Source organism: Homarus americanus, unplaced genomic scaffold (assembly GCF_018991925.1).
Source record: "Homarus americanus isolate GMGI-L3 unplaced genomic scaffold, GMGI_Hamer_2.0 scaffold49667, whole genome shotgun sequence".
Classification (NCBI taxonomy): domain Eukaryota; kingdom Metazoa; phylum Arthropoda; class Malacostraca; order Decapoda; family Nephropidae; genus Homarus; species Homarus americanus.
In genome coordinates this window covers 3,447,405-3,467,920 of record NW_024738608.1, presented here as the reverse complement: position 1 = coordinate 3,467,920, position 20,516 = coordinate 3,447,405, and the positions used below count along the sequence as shown (strand labels likewise).

The following is a 20,516-nucleotide window of genomic DNA, read 5'->3' as shown; positions in this document are numbered from 1 at the left end:
GGATTGGCGAATGGCAAAGCCAACTCCATAAATGCGGTTTCTCTCCACAGCAGGCTTACCCTTCCAGAAGGTATAGCCAGACTCCCGCTCCCCGTTCTGTGAGTCGACCCTCGTCTGGGAGCCGGGACTCGCTAATGGCTGCTATGTCGATGTTATACCTAGCCAGCTATTTTGCCACAAGGGCAGTTCTTCTTTCAGGACGCTCATTTGTTCCAGTATCCAGAAGGGTCCTGACATGCCATGCAGTAACCATAAGAGGTTGTAAAGTTTGTTTTTGCCTTGATCTGTGTTTATGTTTTCGACCGCATTAGGATGACCTTACTGGGTGCGGTTGCCCAGTCAGTGTGGTTGTCTTAGGCAAGATAAGTTTATCGCACCTTTTCTATTATATTTTATTTGGCCACTTACAGCGGCTAGTTTATTGTGCACCCCATACTCATCCTGTGAGCGGTAGCGCAAAAGGATTACAGACTAGAGGTCACAAAGGGTCAGTACAACTAACCCCCGTGGTCAGGGGGTTACAGAGTATTACAGATAAATTGTTTGTTTAGTTCTATACATGAAGGGTAACTTATTCACAACTGTGTGAGTACAGCAGTGTGAGGCAGTATGTCTGGCCGCACACTTTGTTATTCACATTTGAGTGAAGTGTTCAAGCACATTGTGTGTTTGGTTCTATACACACTAGACACATTACACCACCCTGTGTGTCACACACACACACACACACACACACCTGACTTGGCGGTGAAATCCAATTAGCAGGGAGAGAGGCGGGTTCAGTCACGCTTATAAATACCTATAATTTTAGAAGTGATAATTTGTATTAATTATATGGCAATATTTTTTTCTTCATGATAATTAGTTATGGTATTAGTGATGTTGAAGGACGATAATCTGTGAGATAATTCGAGCAGGTGATATTGGGAAGTGAAAAATTATACTGTAATTTGTATGATAATTTTGCCTATTATCTTCTTTGATAATGTGTGAAATAATTTGTATGGTTATTTGCATACGTATTTTCATAATTTGCATAATTATTTACAAAATAATTTGCAACATAATTGGGATAAATAATGATGAAATAATTTTACGCTATAATAATTCCGTGATTAAAAGAATAATTCCATATTTGTCATAAGAATTTCTAGAAGGCGTTAATTTCCACCAGAATAATTTGCTGATATTATTTTGAGAGATTAATTTCAGGATAATTTTCAGAATAATTTACACAAAAGTTTGCATAATTATCATGTCACAAACGATATCAGTTACAAAATAATTAACAAATAATTAGTTATAAGTGATACTGGGAGTTGATAATTTGGGATAATAGTAATTTGCAGAATAATTTCCCGTGTAATTTGTCATAAGTAATGTTTGGTGTTGATAATTTGTGAACCAATTTACTTGTGATAAGTGATGTTCGGAAGCAATGATTGTAATATAGTTAACCTGATAATTGATTGATGAAACAAATTTATTGAAATAAGTAATTATGAAATATTCTTACCTGTACTATACTTGTCTTATTCCTGGACTTGTACTTGTACCTGTGCCTGTACTTGTACCTGTGCCTGTACTTGTACCTGTACCTGTATCTGTACTTGTACATGTACAAGTAGGTAGTAGGTAGATAGGCAGCTACCAAACAGGGAGGTACTACTGCCTGGGAAGATATTGGAAGCATAATGTGTTGTCTATGGTAGACCCTGCTGCCATATGGCACCACGAAAATTGTGACCAAGTCCCAGGTTGCTAATCTGTCTTTCTGCTTCATTTACACACAGTTGCAGGGTCTCAATTGTCTCTCTTACTATTGACAACACAACATACATATATTGTTTCTCACTCTTTATCTTTCTTTTTATTTCTTTATGGTTCTTTATTATGATTATTGCAATTATTATTATTATTATTATCATTATTATTTTATTATTTTTTATTTTTATTTTATTTTACTTATCTGAATTATTATTATTATTATTATTATTATTATTATTATTATTATTATTATTATTATGATTATGATTATTATTATTATTATTATTATTATTATTATTATTATTATTATTATTATTATTATTATTATTATTATTATTATTACATATTTTCGCCCCCAGGGCCCAGATGTGGGTCAGTGACCTGTGCCCGGGTGAGCTAATACCCATAAAAAAATAATTGTACCGGCACTTATGTATCTATACCTGTACTTGTATCTGTAACTGTACTTGTATGTATACCTGTATTTGTACCTGTACCTATATACCTCTACCTGTACATGTACTTGTATTCATACTCTGTACTGACCAGGTAAGACAGATCAAGTCACACTTTCGTCTCACCTGTACCTTTCAGCCAGAGTGTCACCTTGGTTACCCACGCTGAGGGGAGGAGAGGGAGGAGAGGGAGGTGAAATTATGGGTTGAGGGAGGGAGGGAGAGGAGGTAGGAGGAGGAGGGAGAGGAGGCATGAAGGAGAGGGTAAAGGGAGAGAGGTGTGGTGGGGAGGTGTAGTGGGGAGATGTGGTGGGGAGTTGTGGTAGGGAGGTGTGATAGGATAGAGTGTTGGGGAGAAGAAAGAAAAGTAAGGTTGTGGAGGTAACGAAGCCGTACTATGTAATATGAGAGTGGGGAGGGGAGATGGGGAGGGAGTGAAGGGTTGGGTTGGGACGGGGAGGGGTTGGGAGGGAGGATAGTAGGGGAGAGGAGAGCAGCGGATGATACTAAGGTGGTTGGGGAGTATTGTAGGGGGAGATAACAGATTGGGTGATGATGGGGGTGGAAAGGATTAGATTGAGAAGAAGAAAAGGTAAAATAACGTTGATATTGATGGAGGAGAAAGAGGGTAGAGGAGAGGAGGAGGATGGCAGAAGAAGAGGTGGGAGGAGGAGGAGGAGGATGACTGAGGGAGTGAGAGGGATGGAGTGGGATGGATGGAGGGAGGATGAGAGGGAGGGACCGTAGGAGCCCACCCTAGTCACTAATCTAATAGGGGCACACCACAACACAATCAATATTCAATTATCACGTCATGTCTGCTTTCGTGAGCAGGACGAGATTGTCCAATATGGGCGAGGCGGCGAGAATGGGCGAACACAACCTGACGTACTGGGATAATTGTCCATCAAAAAGGATTACATTCGCCCTACGGATGCGTTAATTGGCGGACTGATGGTGCGGTGTAAGGTGACCGTCGTTGTGCTTAGTGCGAGGGAGGGAAGGGGGGTGTGAGAGGGGGTGGGGAGGAGGAGAGAGGGAGGAGGAGAAGGGATGAGGTATGGGGAGGAAAGAGGGTGATGAGGAGGTGAGATAGAGGACAAAGGAGTGAAGAAAGGAGGGGAATGGGTGAGAGGGAAGTGGGTGGGGGGAGAGGGATGAGGTAGGGGGAATAGAGAGAAAGAGGGTGGTGAAGGGGTGGAGGGGTGAAGGACGGGAGGGAGGGAAGGGGAAAGGTTTGGAGGAGGAAAGAGAGAGAGGGAGAGTGTAAGCGTGAAATGAGTAGTAAAGTGGGGGGAAGGAAGGGAAATGAGAAGAAAAGAAAGAGAGGGCGAGAGAGAGAGAGAGAGAGAGAGAGAGAGAGAGAGAGACAGAGAGACAGACAGAGAGAGAGAGAGGCAGACAGACAGAGATAGCATCACCTCTTCAGCTAACTTGAATCAACAGGGTCTCTCTCCCTGAGCTGATATTACCTGCAGATGAGAGTCATTAATACACCTGTGGCAGCAACAGGTTAAGGCTCCTCTCCTGGTGTCTGATGTCCCCGCCACCTGCCCCCACCTGCCCCCCGCCCCCCTCCTCATCTCTCTCTCTCTCTCTCTCTCTCTCTCTCTCTCTCTTTTCTTTAATCTGCACCTTGTATTGAAATCTGTACTATAGATATCTACTTTATACAAAAATCTGCCACATTTTTTTTTACTGAAACTGTATTTTACCTCCGTTTACCATAGTTATTTTTGTAATATATACCTAATCTGTATGTTTAAACTGTACTTATACCTAAATTAAATACTGTATTCTTGACACCTAACTCAGTACACACACACACACACACACACACACGTATATATATATATATATATATATATATATATATATATATATATATATATATATATATATATAATATACTTTAAGAATAGCCGTGTGTGTCTGTTCTGGGCAACTGACGCGTGCACAATCGTCTTTCATCAAACTTGGTGGAAAAATCGCAAAAATTCGTAGAGGGAACAAACCTGGTCCCATGTCGATGGTTTCTTTAGAAGGCATTAATTAACCATTTTGTCGTTGTACCTGTCAGCCGGACGGCGGTTGCGCGCTAGCTACACTAGCGTTCAAACTTTCACTGGGCACGAAGGGCTACGTTCACTTGTAACTTACTATATATACTACATGACTTACAAAGGAAGATTATTTCGTGTTTACGTCATTCTATAAGGACACAACCCCCCCACACACACACACAACACATTTCCCCCACACGCATCCCCACACACACATCCCCCACACACACATCCCCCCACACACACACACATCCCCCACACACATCCCCACACACATCCCACACACACACATCCCCCCCACACACATCCCCCCCCCACACACACACATCCCCCCACACACACACACACATCGCACCCCCCACACACCACCCCCCACACACACATCCCCCACACACACATCCCCCACACGCACATCCCCCCACACGCACATCCCCCACACGCACACATCCCCCACACACTCCCCACACACACACAACCCCCACACCTCCCCCACGCACTTCCCCCACGCACACACTTCACACATCCCACAACCCCAAACACACCCCACACACATCCTCCACACACATCCCCCTCCCCACACAAACACACCCCCACACACACCCCCCACACACACACACACCCACATACCCCCCCACACACACACACTCACCCCCACACATACACCTCACCCCCACACATACACCTCTCACCCCCACACACACTCTCACCCCCACATCCCCCCACACACACACATCCCCCTCTCCCCCACACAAACACACACCCCACACACACCCACCCCACACACACCCACATCCCCCCACACACACCCACATCCTCCCCCACACACACCCACATCCCCCACACACACACACACCTCACCCCCCACACACACTCTCACCCCCACACACACACCTCACCCCCCACATCCCCACACACACCCACACCCACATCCCCCACACACACACACCCACATACCCACACACTCCCACATCCCCCCACACACACACCCACATCCCCCACACACACACCCCATCCCCCACACACACTCTCACCCCCATACATCCCACAACATCCCCCAACACACACATCCTCCCCACACAAACACATCCCCTCCCCACACAAACACATCCTCCCCACACAAACACATCCCCCCAACACACATCCTCCCCACACAAACACATCCCCCACACAAACACATCCCCTCCCCACACAAACACATCCCCCCCAACACACACATCCCTCCCACACAAACACATCCCCCTAAAACACACATTCCTCCCCACACAAACACCTAATAATTAAAACATCCTATTATCATTATTTCTCATTATTGATATTATTGTCACTTAACTTAAATATAATTTCGTTTATAATTAGTCAACTGAAGCCACGTCACACAGAGGTCTTCATTGGCGGCGAAATTGCTCCGTGACTCTACTAATAACTAAACCCTTTATGGTGTCTTCAGTTAGAGAAAAAATTATCTAAGATTTTCCTTTTTTTTGGCGAATACACTTTTTTCGTGATCTGGAGAGAGAGAGACGAAGAGACAGATAGATAGATAAATGGACAAAGAGATGAATGGATAAAGATAGATAGATAGATAGATAGATAGATAAGGAGAGAGAGAGAGAGAGAGAGAAGAGAAGAAGGAGAAGGATAAGGGATAAAGAGGAGAGACACGTATAAAGATATATCTCGTGGTGAGAGACCAGGTGTCCCAGAACTGAGATTATACAAGGTGCGAGATAATGGTAGAGAAGTGAGATAGCTTTACACGAGGGAAAAGAGAGAGAGAGAGAGAGAGAGAGTACATCAAAAGTAAAAGAACAGAATCTCAATGAACACAACGAAAGTGTACACGAGGCAGTGCCACAGTGTACACGAGGAAGTACCACAGTGTACACGAGACAGTACCACAACCAACATTACATCATCATAGTGCCACAGCTAACACCACCATAGCACTATAACCACCACAACACCACACCACAACCAATATTACACCACCATAGCGTCACAACTAACACCACCATAGCACCATAACCACCACAGCACCACAGCACCACAACCACCACAGCACCATAACCACCAACAGCACCACAACCAACACCACACCACAACCAACACCACACCACAACCAACATTACACCACCATAGCGCCAACACATCCAGCATAACACCATAGCACCATACAACCACCACACCAACATAACACCACATCCACCATTATCACCATACACCACAGCACCACCATAGCGCCACAACTAACACCACCATAGCACCATAGCACCATAACCACCACCACCACAACGCCACAGTATCCAGGCTCATAATGTAAACAAATTAGAGTAATGTTTCCATCAGTGGCCGTCTCCGCGTGGCGTTGGCGTCGCCTGGCCCGGCCCGCCTCAACACAAATAAATATAAATGCAAATATGATTGATTAAATGAGCGCCCGGGGGAATATAGTGCTACAGGGGATGGTTAGTGTTGCGGTTTTGTGTTGTGGTGTTGTTGTTGTGGTGTTATGGTTGTGTTGTGGTGTTAAGGTCTTGTTGCGGTGTGGTGGTGGTGTTGTGTTGTTCTGTTTATGTTCTGGTGTTGTTGTTGTGGTGGTGTTGTGGTGTTATGGTTGTGTTGTTGATGTTGTTGTGGTGGTGTTGTGGTTGTGTTGTTGTTGTTGTTGTGGTGGTGTTGTGGTGTTATGGTTGTGTTGTTGTTGTTGTTGTTGTGGTGTTATGGTTGTGTTGTTGATGTTGTGGTGGTGGTGGTGGTGGTGTTGCTGTGGTGTTGTAATAATGTTACTCCAAACGTGAAGTTAATATCCAGTTAATATTTCAATATTTTCAATGTTATTCCCGTTAGTATTACAAATTACTTATTACACATATACCTTAATACCAGACAGACAGACAGACAGACAGACAAAAAATAGATAGGTAGATAGATAGATAGACTGATGGATGGATGGATGGGTATGGGTGGATGGATGGATGGATGGATGGACGGACGATGGATGGATGGATGGATGGATGGATGGATGATGGATGGACGGACGATGATGGATGGGTGGATGGATGGATGGATGGATGGATGGGTGGATGGATGGATGGATGGATGGGTGGGTGGGTGGATGGATGGATGGAGGATGAGATGGGTGGATGGATGGATGGATGGATGGATGGATGACGGACGGATGGATGGATGGATGGATGGATGGATGGATGTAGACCCACCACCCACTAACAGACCGTAACTAACCGTGACCTCTCCTCCCCCACAGTACAACACCCGCCAGGTATACCTTTGCCGTCCTTCGGTGACCCCATCGACAACATCACTATACCGAAAGGGCGAGACATCACCTTCACCTGTGTGGTCAAACACCTGGGCCCCTACAAGGTGAGTTTCTTCTGCGCTGTTGATTTTGTTTCCTATAGTTTCTTGCCTGTTATGAGATTATTGTAGCAAGATACACACACACACACACACACACACACACACACACACACACACACACACACACACACACACACCATCAGGTCAGGATTAGCCGTAGCCGCCAGACACCGCCGGCCGGATAATCCTCACACAATTGCCGGATACTTGAGGGTAGTTACGGTAAATTGCACTGCATATTGCCGGAGCCTTAACACACGGTCCGGCCACTGAGGAGGAGGAGGAGGGAATGGTGAAGAAGGAGGGGTGGGGGGGGAAGGAAGAGGATGGGGGGGAGGAAGACGAGGAGGAGGAGGAGGAGGAAGGATGGTTGGATTTTTTGAAGATTGTGTCAAAATTTTTATGTTTTTTGTTTGTGTTTTTGTTAATCTTATTTATCATTTATTCCTATTCTTCTGCTTTCCTCTTCCTTCCTTCCTTCCTTCTGCCCTCCTCCTCTCCAGTCCTCTTCCCTTTTCTTTCTTCCTTCTGTTGTCTCTTTTTCTGTCCTTCTCGTGTCCTCCTCCTTCCCTTTCCCTCATGCCTTTTCCTCCCTCCCCTTCTGCTCTCCTCCTTCCCTTCTCCTGCCCTCTTCTTGCCCTTATCCTGCCTCTCTTGCCCTCTTCCTTCTTTTCTTCTGCCCACTTCTGGACCTCCCCTTGACACATCCTTGACCTCCTTGAGACAGTCCTTTCAACACAACCATCACTACTACCACCACTACCACTACCACCATTACCACAAACCTCTATCGCTACCACAACAACCACCACCACAAACAACAACCACCACAGCAAACAACAAACAACTCGACCAATAAGAGACGATCTTGGCACATCTCAACACCAATCGTCAGCGACTCAGAGTTTGACCAAACGAGGGAGAGTAAAACTTAGAAGTAGAGAGGGTGTGGGAGAGGTGAGAGGAGAGGGGAGGGAGAGGAGGTGGAGGTGAGAGGGGGAGGAGAGAGGCGTGAGAGGTCAACAGCTGCGCCCTCTGCTCCTAGCCCAGCCTGTCCACACTTAATACTGTAGTGTGATGGTGACCCTCCCTCCCCTGTCTAGCTGTAGTGTGTGTGTGTGTGTGTGTGTGTGATGTGTGTGTGGTGTGTGTGATGTGTAGTGGTGGTGGTGATGTGTGGTAGTGGCGGTAGTTGTAATAGTAGTAGTAGTAGTAGTAGTAGTAGTAGTGTTAATACTTGCAGTTGTGATAGTAGTAGTTAATAATAATAAATAATAATAATAATAATAATAATAATAATAATAATAATAATAATAATTGGCATAGAATAAATTATGTTTTCCCCCTTTCCTTCTCTTGCCTTTTCCTTCTTTCCCCTTCTCTTCCCTCCCCATCCTTTCTTCTCCTCGCTCTGTTCCTCCTCCCCTCCCCCTCTTCTCTCATCTTCCTCCTCCTCCTCCCCTTCCTTCCACTCCTCTTCTCCCCTCTTCTCTTCCTGGAAAAACAACGACATAGGAATCACAACAGAAGACGGGAAATAAATAAAAGCCTTACAGAAAACGGGAAATAAACGCCTTGAATAGTAAAGCAGCGATAAAGAAGGTATGACTCAAGGAGAATAAAAGGAGGAATGAGAGGTGAGAGAGGGGTAGTGGGAGGAGAAGAGACAATAAGTAGATAAGGAAGGCTACGAGTGAGAATGAGGTAAGGGCTAGTGAGGGTAAGGGGAATGGTTAGGTAGATGTGTGGGTACAGTAAGTGTAACTAGGAGTCAGGGTAGATTAGGGAGGCTACAGCTCGGATATAAGTCAGAAACCATAGCTAAGGGTAAGGGCTATGGGCTACAGGTTAGGGACGGGTGTTTGGTGATATTGTGTGGTGGTGATGTCCAAGATTGCGGTCTTTGTGTGAAGCTACGAGTATTACCACAATGTCCCAGGTAATTATAGGGTGAGGGAGACTCGCCTATTCTGTCTCATGGGTAGTTGTCGCACCCGTCCTCTTCCCCCACGCCTTTTCTTCCTCCCATCCTTTCCTTTCTTTCCTTCCCGCCTTCTTCTTTATTTCCTCCCATTCTTTCCTTATTTCGTTCCATATTTCCTACTATTGCTTCTTCTTTTCCTTTGTCCTTCCTTATTTCCGTCCATCCTTCCATATTTCTTCCATCTTATTCATCGTTCTTCATTATTCTCCACCTATTTATTTGTCTCTTCACTCCACTCCATCTATTTCTCATTCCGTATTTCTTTCCATCCTTCCTTATTTATTTCCGTTCTTCATTATTTCTTTACATCCTTCCGTATTTCTTTCCATCCTTCCTTATTCATTTCCTTTCTTCATTATTTCCTTCCATCCTTCCGTATTTCCTTTCCTTTCTTCCTTCTTTTCCTTCCTCCTTCAATTCTTCCGTCCCCAGAATTCTTCCTCCTTCCTCCCTTCTCCTCCTGTTTCTAAAATGAAAGACAAGTGGAACGAGAGAGAGAGAGAGAGAGAGGGGGGGATTGTACTGTTATAATGAATACACAAAGACAGATAGCTGAAAAGAAAGGAACAGAAAGAAAGAAAGAAAAGAAGAAAGAAAGAAAGACATTGAAATTCAAAGGTTTTCGCTTGATCTGCCGTTGACTGGGGTTTGTCCAGCTTACCTCAGGCTCCTCGGATTACTCTGTACTACCCCCCTCTCTCTCTCTCTCTCGCCCCGTTTTCGCCCTTTATTTATGTTATTCTATCTCTCATCACTAACTTTATCTTTACACACACACACACACAGTGTCTCTCTCTCTCCTCTCCTCTCTCTCTCTTCTTCTCTCTCTCTCTTTCTCTCTCTTTCTTTCTATCTCTATATCTATATGAAACAAAATCACAAATAAATAAATGGATAATTGACGAAACGTAGAAATATAGAGATGAAGAATGATGTGGGAAGAGAGAGAGAGAGAGAGGAGGGGGGCATTAAGGATTCTTCACTAGCTAACACACGGAGGTTTACGGGAAGTGACGGGCGTAGCAGCTTCCTCTCCCAAGCAGGGGAGGGGAGGGGAGGAGGGGAGGGGAAGCTCCAGATTATCTCCCCGGGGTGAGGAGGTGAGGAGAGGTAAGAAGGGAAGGAAGAAAGATGAGCATGGATGCGGGGAGGAAGAAGGGAGAGGGGGAGAGAAGAAAAGGTCATGGGAGCGATGGGGAGGGAGAGGTAAAGTAGGGAGGAGAGAAACAACACCACCAACACTAACACCACCACCATATCACTTACTATCACCACCACCACCACCAACAACAACAGCAACACCAATAAACACAATAATTAACAGGTAATTATCATAGCCACACAGAGCCACTCACAGGTAGGCTATAAAACTAATTAACTCACCTGTCATTATATATCAACTCTAGTAAAGGTAATTGATATATTATACTGCTCTAGGAATATGGTGGTGGTGATTCATGGTAGTATGGTGGTGGTAGTGGTGTATGGTGGTGGATGGTAGTGAGTATGGTGGTGGATGGTAGTGGTAGTGATGTATGGTAGTGACTGGTACTGAGTATGGTGGTGGTGATGGTGTATGGTAGTGGTTTATGGTACTGAGTATGGTGGTGATGGTGATGATGTATGGTAGTGGTTTATGGTAGTGAGTATGGTGGTGGTGGTGATGATGTATGGTAGTGGTTTATGGTAGTGAGTATGGTGGTGGTGTATGGTAGTGGTTTATGGTAGTGAGTAAGTGGTGGTGGTGGTGATGTATGGTAGTATTAGTGAGTATGGTGGTGGTGTGGTGGTGGTGTATGGTAGTGGTTGTAGTATGGTGGTGGTGGTGTGGTGGTGATGTATGGTGTGGTTATAGTGAGTATGGTGGTGGTGGTATGGTAGGTGGTATGGTGGTGGTGGTGTAGTGGTAGTGGTTTATGGTAGTGAGTATGGTGGTGGTGGTGGTGGTGGTGTATGGTAGTGGTTTATGGTAGTGAGTATGGTGGTGGTGGTGGTGGTGGTGGTGTATGGTAGTGGTTTATGGTAGTGATTATGGTAGTAATGGTTTACGGTAATGCATTTTGATGGTAGTGGATGGTATGGTAGTAATATTGTGATTATGTATGGTAGTAGTGTAAGATAGTGTGAATCATGGTAGTTGTAGATAATCATGGTAGTATACCCATTCATTCATTCATACCTACTACTACTACTACTACTACTACTACTACTACTACTACTACTACTGTGACGGTGCTGTTTGGATACACGGGTTACCACAGGGGGTGTAAGGGCACATTACCGGAACTGTACTTAATTATGGTATGGTATGGTATGGTATGGTATGGTATGGTAGAGAAATAAACCAGATGAGATAAAATAGGTAGGAATAACAGAACAAACAATAATATCGCCTTGTGAAGAAGTGAAAGAATGGTAGATGGTAAGGATGGAGAGGTAGGAGGAATGGTAGATGGTTGTAGTAGATAGGTAGATGGTAATGGTAGATGGTAAGGATGGTTGTAGATGGTAATGGTAGATGGTAATGGTGATGGTAATGGTAATTGTAGATGGTAATGGTAATGGTAGAAGGTAATGGTAGATGGTAATGGTAAATGGTAATTGTAATGGTAGATGGTAATGGTAATAGATGGTAATGGTAGATGGTAATGGTAATGGTAATTGTAGATGGTAATGGTAATGGTAGAGGTAATGGTAGATGGTAATGGTAAATGGTAATTGTAATGGTAGATGGTAATGGTAATGGTAGATGGTAATGGTAATGGTAGATGGTAATGGTAATGGTAATGGTAGATGGTAATGGTAATGGTAGATGGTAATGGTAGATGGTAATGGTAATGGTAGATGGTAATGGTAGATGGTAATGGTAATGGTAATTGTAGATGGTAGATGGTAGGGGTGGTGGTTTGTTGGTGTGTGTGTGTGTGCTGCCAGTGGATCACATGGTTATGCTGGGGAAGTGGGGGGGAGGATGGGGAACGAGGGTGGGGGAGAGGGAGGTTAGAGGGAGTGAGGGAGAAGTGAAGAGGCTGGGAGCGAGGGAGGAGAAGGGTGAAGGGAGGCTGTGGGAGGCTGGGGAAGGGTGAAGGAGGCTGTGGGAGCGAGGGAGGAGAAGGGTGAAGGGAGGCTGTGGGGGAGGCTGGGGAAGGGTGAAGGAGGCTGTGGGAGGCTGGGGAAGGGTGAAGGGAGGCTGGGGGAGCGAGGGAGGAGAAGGGTGAAGGGAGGCTTTGGGAGGCTGGAGAAGGAGGTGTGAAGGAAGGGAAGGGTGAAGGAGGCTGGGGGCAGGGAGGAGAAGGGTGAAGGGAAGCTGGGAAGCTAGGGAAGGAAGTGTGAAGGGAGGGAAGGGTGAAGGGAGGCTGGGGGAGAGCAGGGAGGGAGGGGAAGTGTGGGGACCATAATATTCGGGAAATGGATTTGAGGGGTGGAATCGATTTCTGAGTTGTTGGTTGAAACCTTCTCATGCATGTGTGTGTGTGTGTGTGTGTGTGTGTGTGTATGTGTGTGTGTGTGTGTGCACTCACACACATGCACACCACCCAACATACACCCAACAGGTACACCCCACACCAACAGGTACACCCCACACCCAACAGGTACACCCCACACCCAACAGGTACACCCCACACCCAACAGGTACCCACACCCTAGGTGCCCCCACACCCAACAGGTACACCCCACACCCAACAGGTACACCCCACACACCCTCAGGTACACCCCACCACAGGTACACCACACACCCAACAGGTACACCCCACACACCCTACAGGTACACCCCCCACACCCAACAGGTACACCCCACCCAACAGGTACACCCCACACCCCAGGTACACCCCACACCCTACAGGTACACCCCACACCCCAGGTACCCCACACCCAAGGTACACCCCACACCCAACAGGTACACCCCACACCCTACAGGTGCCCACCAAGGTACCCCACACCCAACAGGTACACCCCACCCTACAGGTCCCCCACCCAACAGGTACACCCCACACCCAACAGGTACCCCACACCCTACAGGTACACACACCCAACAGGTGCACCCCCACACCCAACAGGTACACCCCACACCCTAGGTACACCCACACACCCTGGTACACCCCACACCCAACAGATCACCACACACCCAACAGGTACACCCCACACCCTACAGGTACACCCCCCACACCCAACAGTGCACCCCCACACCCAACAGGTACACCCCACACCCTACAGGTACACCCCACACCCAACAGGTACACCCCACACCCAACAGGTACACCCCACACCCTACAGGTACACACCCCTACAGGTACACCCCACACCCCACCACACCCCACCACACTTACACACATCTTCTTACCCACAGCCCACCACACATATCCCTGACAGGTACACCCCACTACACTTCCACTACACTTCACTCTCTAAACATTCTCCATATACACCTCACCAACTAGATAACCCCCCCTCCACCACACACACCCTCACCACGCACACCCCCACCACACACACCCTCACCACCATCTCAACACCCCCCCACACCCTCACCACACACACCCCTACACTACAGGTACACCCCACACTACAGGTACACCCCCCAACAGGTACACCCCACCCAACAGGTACACCCCACACCCTACAGGTACACCCCACCCCACCACACCCCCACCACACCACATCTTTAACACCCCACAGCCCACCACACATATCCCTGACAGGTACACCCCTACCTCCACTACACTTCACTCTCCTAAACATTCTCCATATACACCTCACCAACCACAGATAACCCCCCTCACCACACACACTCTCGACACACACCCTCCACCACACACACCCCTCACCACCCATCTCAACACCCCCCACACACCCTCCACACACCTGATACACACCCCACACTACAGGTACCCCCCACACTACAGGTACACACACTACAGGTACCCCCCACACTACAGGTACACCCCCACACTAAGTACACCCCCACACTAGAGGTACACCCCCACTAGAGGTACACCCCCACACTACAGGTACACCCCCCCTACAGGTACACCCCCACACACTACAGGTACACCCCCACACTACAGGTGCACCCCCACACTACAGGTGCACCCCCACACTACAGGTACACCCCCACACTAGGTACACCCCCACACTACAGGTACCTCCACACTAGGTACACCCCACACTACAGGTACCCCCACACTACAGGTACACCCCCCACACTAAGTACCCCACTAAAGGTACACCCCACACTACAGGTACACCCCTACACTAGGTACACCCCCACACACTAGGTACACCCCACCCAACAGGTACACCCCACACACCCACGGGTACCCCACCCCAGGTACACCTACACAGGTACACCCCCCACACTACAGGTACCCCCCACACTAGGTACACCCCCACACACAGGTACACCCCCACACTACAGGTACACCCCCCACACACAGGTACACCCCCCACACACAGGTACACCCCCACACTACAGGTACACCCCTACACACAGGTACACCCCCACACTACAGGTACACCCCCACACTACAGGTACACGTTTCCTCGGCTCTGGGCATCTGGTCGACACCTCACTCCCTTAATCTTCACCACCTGTTGCTCCACATTTCTTCCTCTCGTATAAGCCAAGGATACTGGGGCGGCAGGGGCAGGGGCAGGGCGGCAGGGCGGGGCGGGGTGGCAGGGCAGGGGTGGCAGGCAGGAGTGGCAGGGCCGAGCGGCAGGGCAGGGGTGGCAGGGCAGGAGGTGGCAGGGCAGGGGTGGCAGGGCCAGGGTGGCAGGGCAGGGGTGGCAGGCAGGTGGCAGGGCAGGGGTGGCAGGGCAGGGTGGCAGGGCAGGGGTGGCAGGGGCAGGGGTGGCAGGGCAGGGGCAGGGCAGGTGGCAGGGCAGGGCAGCAGGGCAGGGGTGGCAGGGCAGGGCAGCAGGGCGGGGTGGCAGGGCAGGGGTGGCAGGGCCAGGGGTGGCAGGGCAGGAGTGGCAGGGCAGGGTGGCAGGGCAGGGTGGCGAGGGCAGGGGTGGCAGGGCAGGGGTGGCAGGGCAGGGTGTGGGGCAGGGTGGCAGGCAGGGCAGCAGGGCGGCAGGGCAGGGGTGGCAGGGCAAGGAGTGGCAGGGCAGGGGTGCGGGCAGGGAGGTGGGGCAGGGTGGCAGGGCAGGGGTGGCAGGGCAGGGGTGGCAGGGCAGGGGTGGCAGGGCAGGGGTGTGGCAGGGCAGGGTGGCAGGGCAGTGGCAGGGCAGAGGCAGCGGGGCAGGGCAGCAGGGCAGGGTGGCAGGGCAGGGGCAGCAGGGCAGGGGTGCTGGGGCAGGGGCAGCTGGGGCGGGGCAGCAGGGCAGGGTGGCAGGGCAAGGGTGGCAGAGGCAAGGGTGGCAGGGCAGGGTGTAGGGCAGGGGTGGCAGGGCAGGGGTGCAGGGCAGGGGTGGCAGGCAGGTGTGGGGCAGGGTGTAGGGCAGGGGTGTGGGGCAGGGGTGGCAGGGCAGGGGCGGCAGGGCAGGGTGGCAGGGCAGGGTGCGGGGCAGGGGTGGCAGGGCAGGGCGGCAGGGCAGGGTGGCAGAGCAAGGCAGCAGGGCAGGGCAGCAGGGCAGGGGTGGCAGGGCAAGGGTGGCAGGGCGGGGTAGCAGGGCAAAGGGTGGCAGGGGCAGGGCGGCAGGGCAGGTGTAGCAGGGGGTGGCAGGGCAGGGTGGCAGGCAGGTGTGAGCAAGGTGGCAGGGCAGGGCGACAGGGCAGGCAGGGGTGGCAGGGCAAGGTGGCAGGGCAGGGGTGGCAGGGCAGGGTGGCAGGGCAGGGCGGCAGGGCAGGGCAGCAGGGCAGGGGTGGCAGGGCAGGGGTGGCAGGGCAGGGGTGGCAGGGCAAGGGGTAGCAGGGCAAGGGTGGCAGGGCAGGGGTAGCAGGGCAAGGTGGCAGGGCAGGGCGGCAGGGTGGGGCGGCAGGGCGGGGTGGCAAGGCAGGGTGGCAGAGATTATTGTGTGGGGACATAAATGCCATCTGTCGAGATCAACGCCATCTATCGACCAGTGTGGAGACATCAGCGCCATCTATCGACCAGTGTGAGGACATCCCCCCATCTATCGACCAGTGTGGGGACATCAACGCCATCTATCGACCAGTGTGAGGACATCCACTCATCTATCGACCAGTGTGGGGACATCAACGCCATCTATCGACCAGTGTGGGGACATCAACGCCATCTATCGACCAGTGTGGGGACATCACCATCTATCGACCAGTGTGGGGACATCAACGCCATCTATCGACCAGTGTGGGGACATCCACTCCATCTATCGACCAGTGTGGGGACATCAACCCCATCTATCGACCAGTGTGGGGACATCAACCCCATCTATCGACCAGTGTGGGGACATCAACGCCATCTATGGACATCAACGCCATCTATGGACCAGTGTGGGGACATCAACGCCATCTATCGACCAGTGTGGGGACATCAACGCCATCTATCGACCAGTGTGGGGACATCAACCCCATCTATCGACCAGTGTGGGGACATCAACGCCATCTATCGACCAGTGTGGGGACATCCACTCCATCTATCGACCAGTGTGGGCATCAACGCCATCTATCGACCAGTGTGGGGACATCAACGCCATCTATGGACATCAACGCCATCTATCGACCAGTGTGGGGGACATCAACGCCATCTATCGACCAGTGTGGGAAGCGAGCGTGGGAGAGACAAAGTGACTGTAGTAGTAAAGAAAGTTCTAATGTGTCTCTCTCTTTTCTCTCTCTATCTCTTTTTTATCTCTCTTTTTTATCTTTCTTTTTCCCCATTTTAATTTGTATTGTTTATTATCATTACTTAGTTTATTATTATTATTATTATTATTAATTTATTATTATTATTATTCACAGCTGATTCTCTCCCACACTACAGCTAGTTCTCTCCCTCACTACAGCTGGTTCTCTCCACACTACCAGCTAGTTCTCTCCCTCACTACAGCTGGTTCTCTCCCTCACTACAGCTGGTTCTCTCCTCACTACAGCTGGTTCCCTCCCCTCACTACAGCTGGTTCTCTCCCTCACTACAGCTGGTTCTCCCCACACTACAACTAGTTCTCCCCTCACTACAGCTGGTTCTCTCTCCTCACTACAGCTGGTTCTCTCCCCTCACTACAGCTGGTTCTCTCCTCACTACAGCTGGTTCTCTCCCTCCCACTACAGCTGGTTCCCTCCCTCACTACAGCTGGTTCTCTCCCTCACTACAGCTGGTTCTCTCCCACACTACAGCTAGTTCTCTCCCTCACTACAGCTGGTTCTCTCCTCACTACAGCTGGTTGTCTCCTTCACTACAGCTAGTTCTCTCCCTCACTACAGCTGGTTCTCTCCCTCACACAGCTGGTTCTCTCCCCCTACAGCTAGTTCTCTCCCCTCACTACAGCTGGTTCTCCTCACTACAGCTGGTTCTCTCCCCTAGCTAGTTCTCTCCTCACTACAGCTGGTTCTCTCCTCACTACAGCTGGTTCTCTCCCTCACTACAGCTGGTTCCTCCTCACTACAGCTAGTTCTCTCCTCACTACAGCTGGTTCTCTCCCACACTACAGCTAGTTCTCTCCTCTCACTACAGCTGGTTCTCTCCCCTCACTACAGCTGGTTCTCTCCTCACTCTGCTGGTTCTCTCCTCACTACAGCTGGTTCCTCCCCTCACTACAGCTGGTTCTCTCCCCCACTACAGCTGGTTCTCTCCCACACTACAGCTAGTTCTCTTCCCTCACACAGCTGGTTCTCTCCTACTACAGCTGTTTCTCTCCTTCACTACAGCTAGTTCTCTCCTCACTACAGCTAGTTCTCTCCTCTACAGCTAGTTCTCTCCCCACACTACAGCTGGTTCTCCCACACTACAGCTGGTTCTCTCCACACTACAGCTGGTTCTCTCCCCACACTACAGCTAGTTCTCTCCTCACTACAGCTGGTTCTCTCCCTCACTACAGCTAGTTCTCCCACTACAGCTAGTTCTCTCCCTCTCCCACTACCTAGTTCTCTCCCTCCCACTACAGCTGGTTCTCTCCCCTCACTACAGCTAGTTCTCTCCTCACTACAGCTAGTTCTCTCCCTCACTACAGCTGGTTCTCTCACACTACAGCTGGTTCTCTCCCCTCACTACAGCTGGTTCTCTCCACACTACAGCTAGTTCTCTCCTCCCACTACAGCTGGTTCCTCTCTCACTACAGCTAGTTCTCTCCCCTCACTACAGCTAGTTCTCTCCCTCACTACAGCTAGTTCTCTCCTCACTCAGCTAGTTCTCTCCTCACTACCTCAGTTCTCTCCCTCACTACAGCTGGTTCTCCACACTACCTGGTTCTCTCCTCACTACAGCTGGTTCTCTCCCACTACAGCTGGTTCTCTCCCTCACTACCAGTTCTCTCCCCTCACCAGCTAGTTCTCTCCCCTCATCAGTTCTCTCCCCTCACAGCTGGTCTCTCCACCTGCTGGTTCTCTCCCCTCACTACAGCTGGTTCTCTCCCTCACTACAGCTAGTTCTCTCCCCTCACACCTGGTTCTCTCCCCCACACTACAGCTGGTTCTCTCCACACACAGCTGGTTCTCTCTCCCTCACTACAGCTGGTTCTCTCCCCTCACTACCTGGTTCTCTCTCCCCACTACAGCGTTCTCTCCCCACACTGGCCAGTTTCTCTCCCCCACTACAGCTGGTTTCTCTCCCACACTACAGCTAGTTCTCTCTCCACCTCCAGCTGGTTCTCTCCCTCACTACAGCTAGTTCTCTCCCACCTCCTCCCACGTTCTCTCCCCTCACACAGCTGGTTCTCTCCCCCACTACCTGGCTCTCCCCTACAGCTGGTTCTCTCCCCACAGCTGTTCTCTCCCCCTACACTGGTTCTCTCCCCACACAGCTGGTTCTCTCCCTCACTACAGCTAGTTCTCTCCCTCACTACATGGTTCTCTCCCCACACTACCTAGTTCTCTCCCCCACACTACAGCTAGTTCTCTCCACACCTAGTTCTCTCCCACACTACAGTTCTCTCCCCTACAGCAGTTCTCTCCCACACACAGCTGGTTCTCTCCCACACTACCTAGTTCTCTCCCCTCACAGTAGTTCTCTCACACTACAGCTGGTTCTCTCCCTCCACTACAGCTAGTTCTCTCCCACACTCAGTTCTCCCCCACCGCTATTCTCTTCCTCACTACAGCTAGTTCTCCCACACTACAGCTGGTTCTCTCACACTACAGCTATCTCTGTTCTCTCCCCACTACCTCAGGTTCTCTCCCCCTACAGCTGGTTCTCTCCCCTCACTACAGCAGTTCTCTCCCACACTACAGCTGGTTCTCCCCACACTACACTGGTTCCCTCCCTACACTACCTAGTTCTCTCCCTACTACAGCTAGTTCTCTCCCTACAGCTAGTTCTCTACAGCTAGTTCTCTCCCCTCACTACCTAGTTCTCTCCCCACACAGCTAGTTCTCTCACACCTACAGCTGGTTCTCTCTCCTACACTACAGCTAGTTCTCTCCTCACTACAGCTAGTTCTCCTATGATCTGGTTGTTCTCTCCCGCAGGTGGGGTGGGTGAAGGCGACACGAAGGCCATCCAACCATCCATCACCAGGTAGTGACCCACAACCCCCTCTCAGTCACCTACAGAGACAAGACCACCTACATTCTTCACATCCACAGCGTCCAGAAATGACCGCGGCGTGTACATGTGTCATGTCCCGACCCTATGATAGCTGAGGTAAGTGAGGTTAGGTAGTAGGTGTAGTGTGGTAGGTGTGTGGCTGTAAATATGTGTATGGTGAACATTGAGGTAGAAGTTGTGTGTAAAGGTAGAAATGATATGTGTAAGTATGTGAGGTATGTAGTATGTGTGTAGTGTGTGTAGGTAGTTAGGTGAGGTAGGTATG

At 49.8% G+C, this 20,516-nt stretch overlaps 1 protein-coding gene across 1 annotated transcript in view; it reads left to right on the top strand.

Moving 5' to 3' along the window:
- Nucleotides 1-20,309: 20,309 nt before the first annotated feature.
- LOC121874124 (lachesin-like) overlaps nucleotides 20,310-20,516 on the top strand; it is a 21,636-nt gene continuing 21,429 nt past the window's right edge. Inside the window, exon 1 of the mRNA XM_042378079.1 lies at nucleotides 20,310-20,347. Within this exon, the coding sequence (XP_042234013.1) occupies nucleotides 20,336-20,347 (12 nt within the window). The 5' untranslated portion in view covers nucleotides 20,310-20,335. The remainder of the gene's footprint in view (nucleotides 20,348-20,516) is intronic.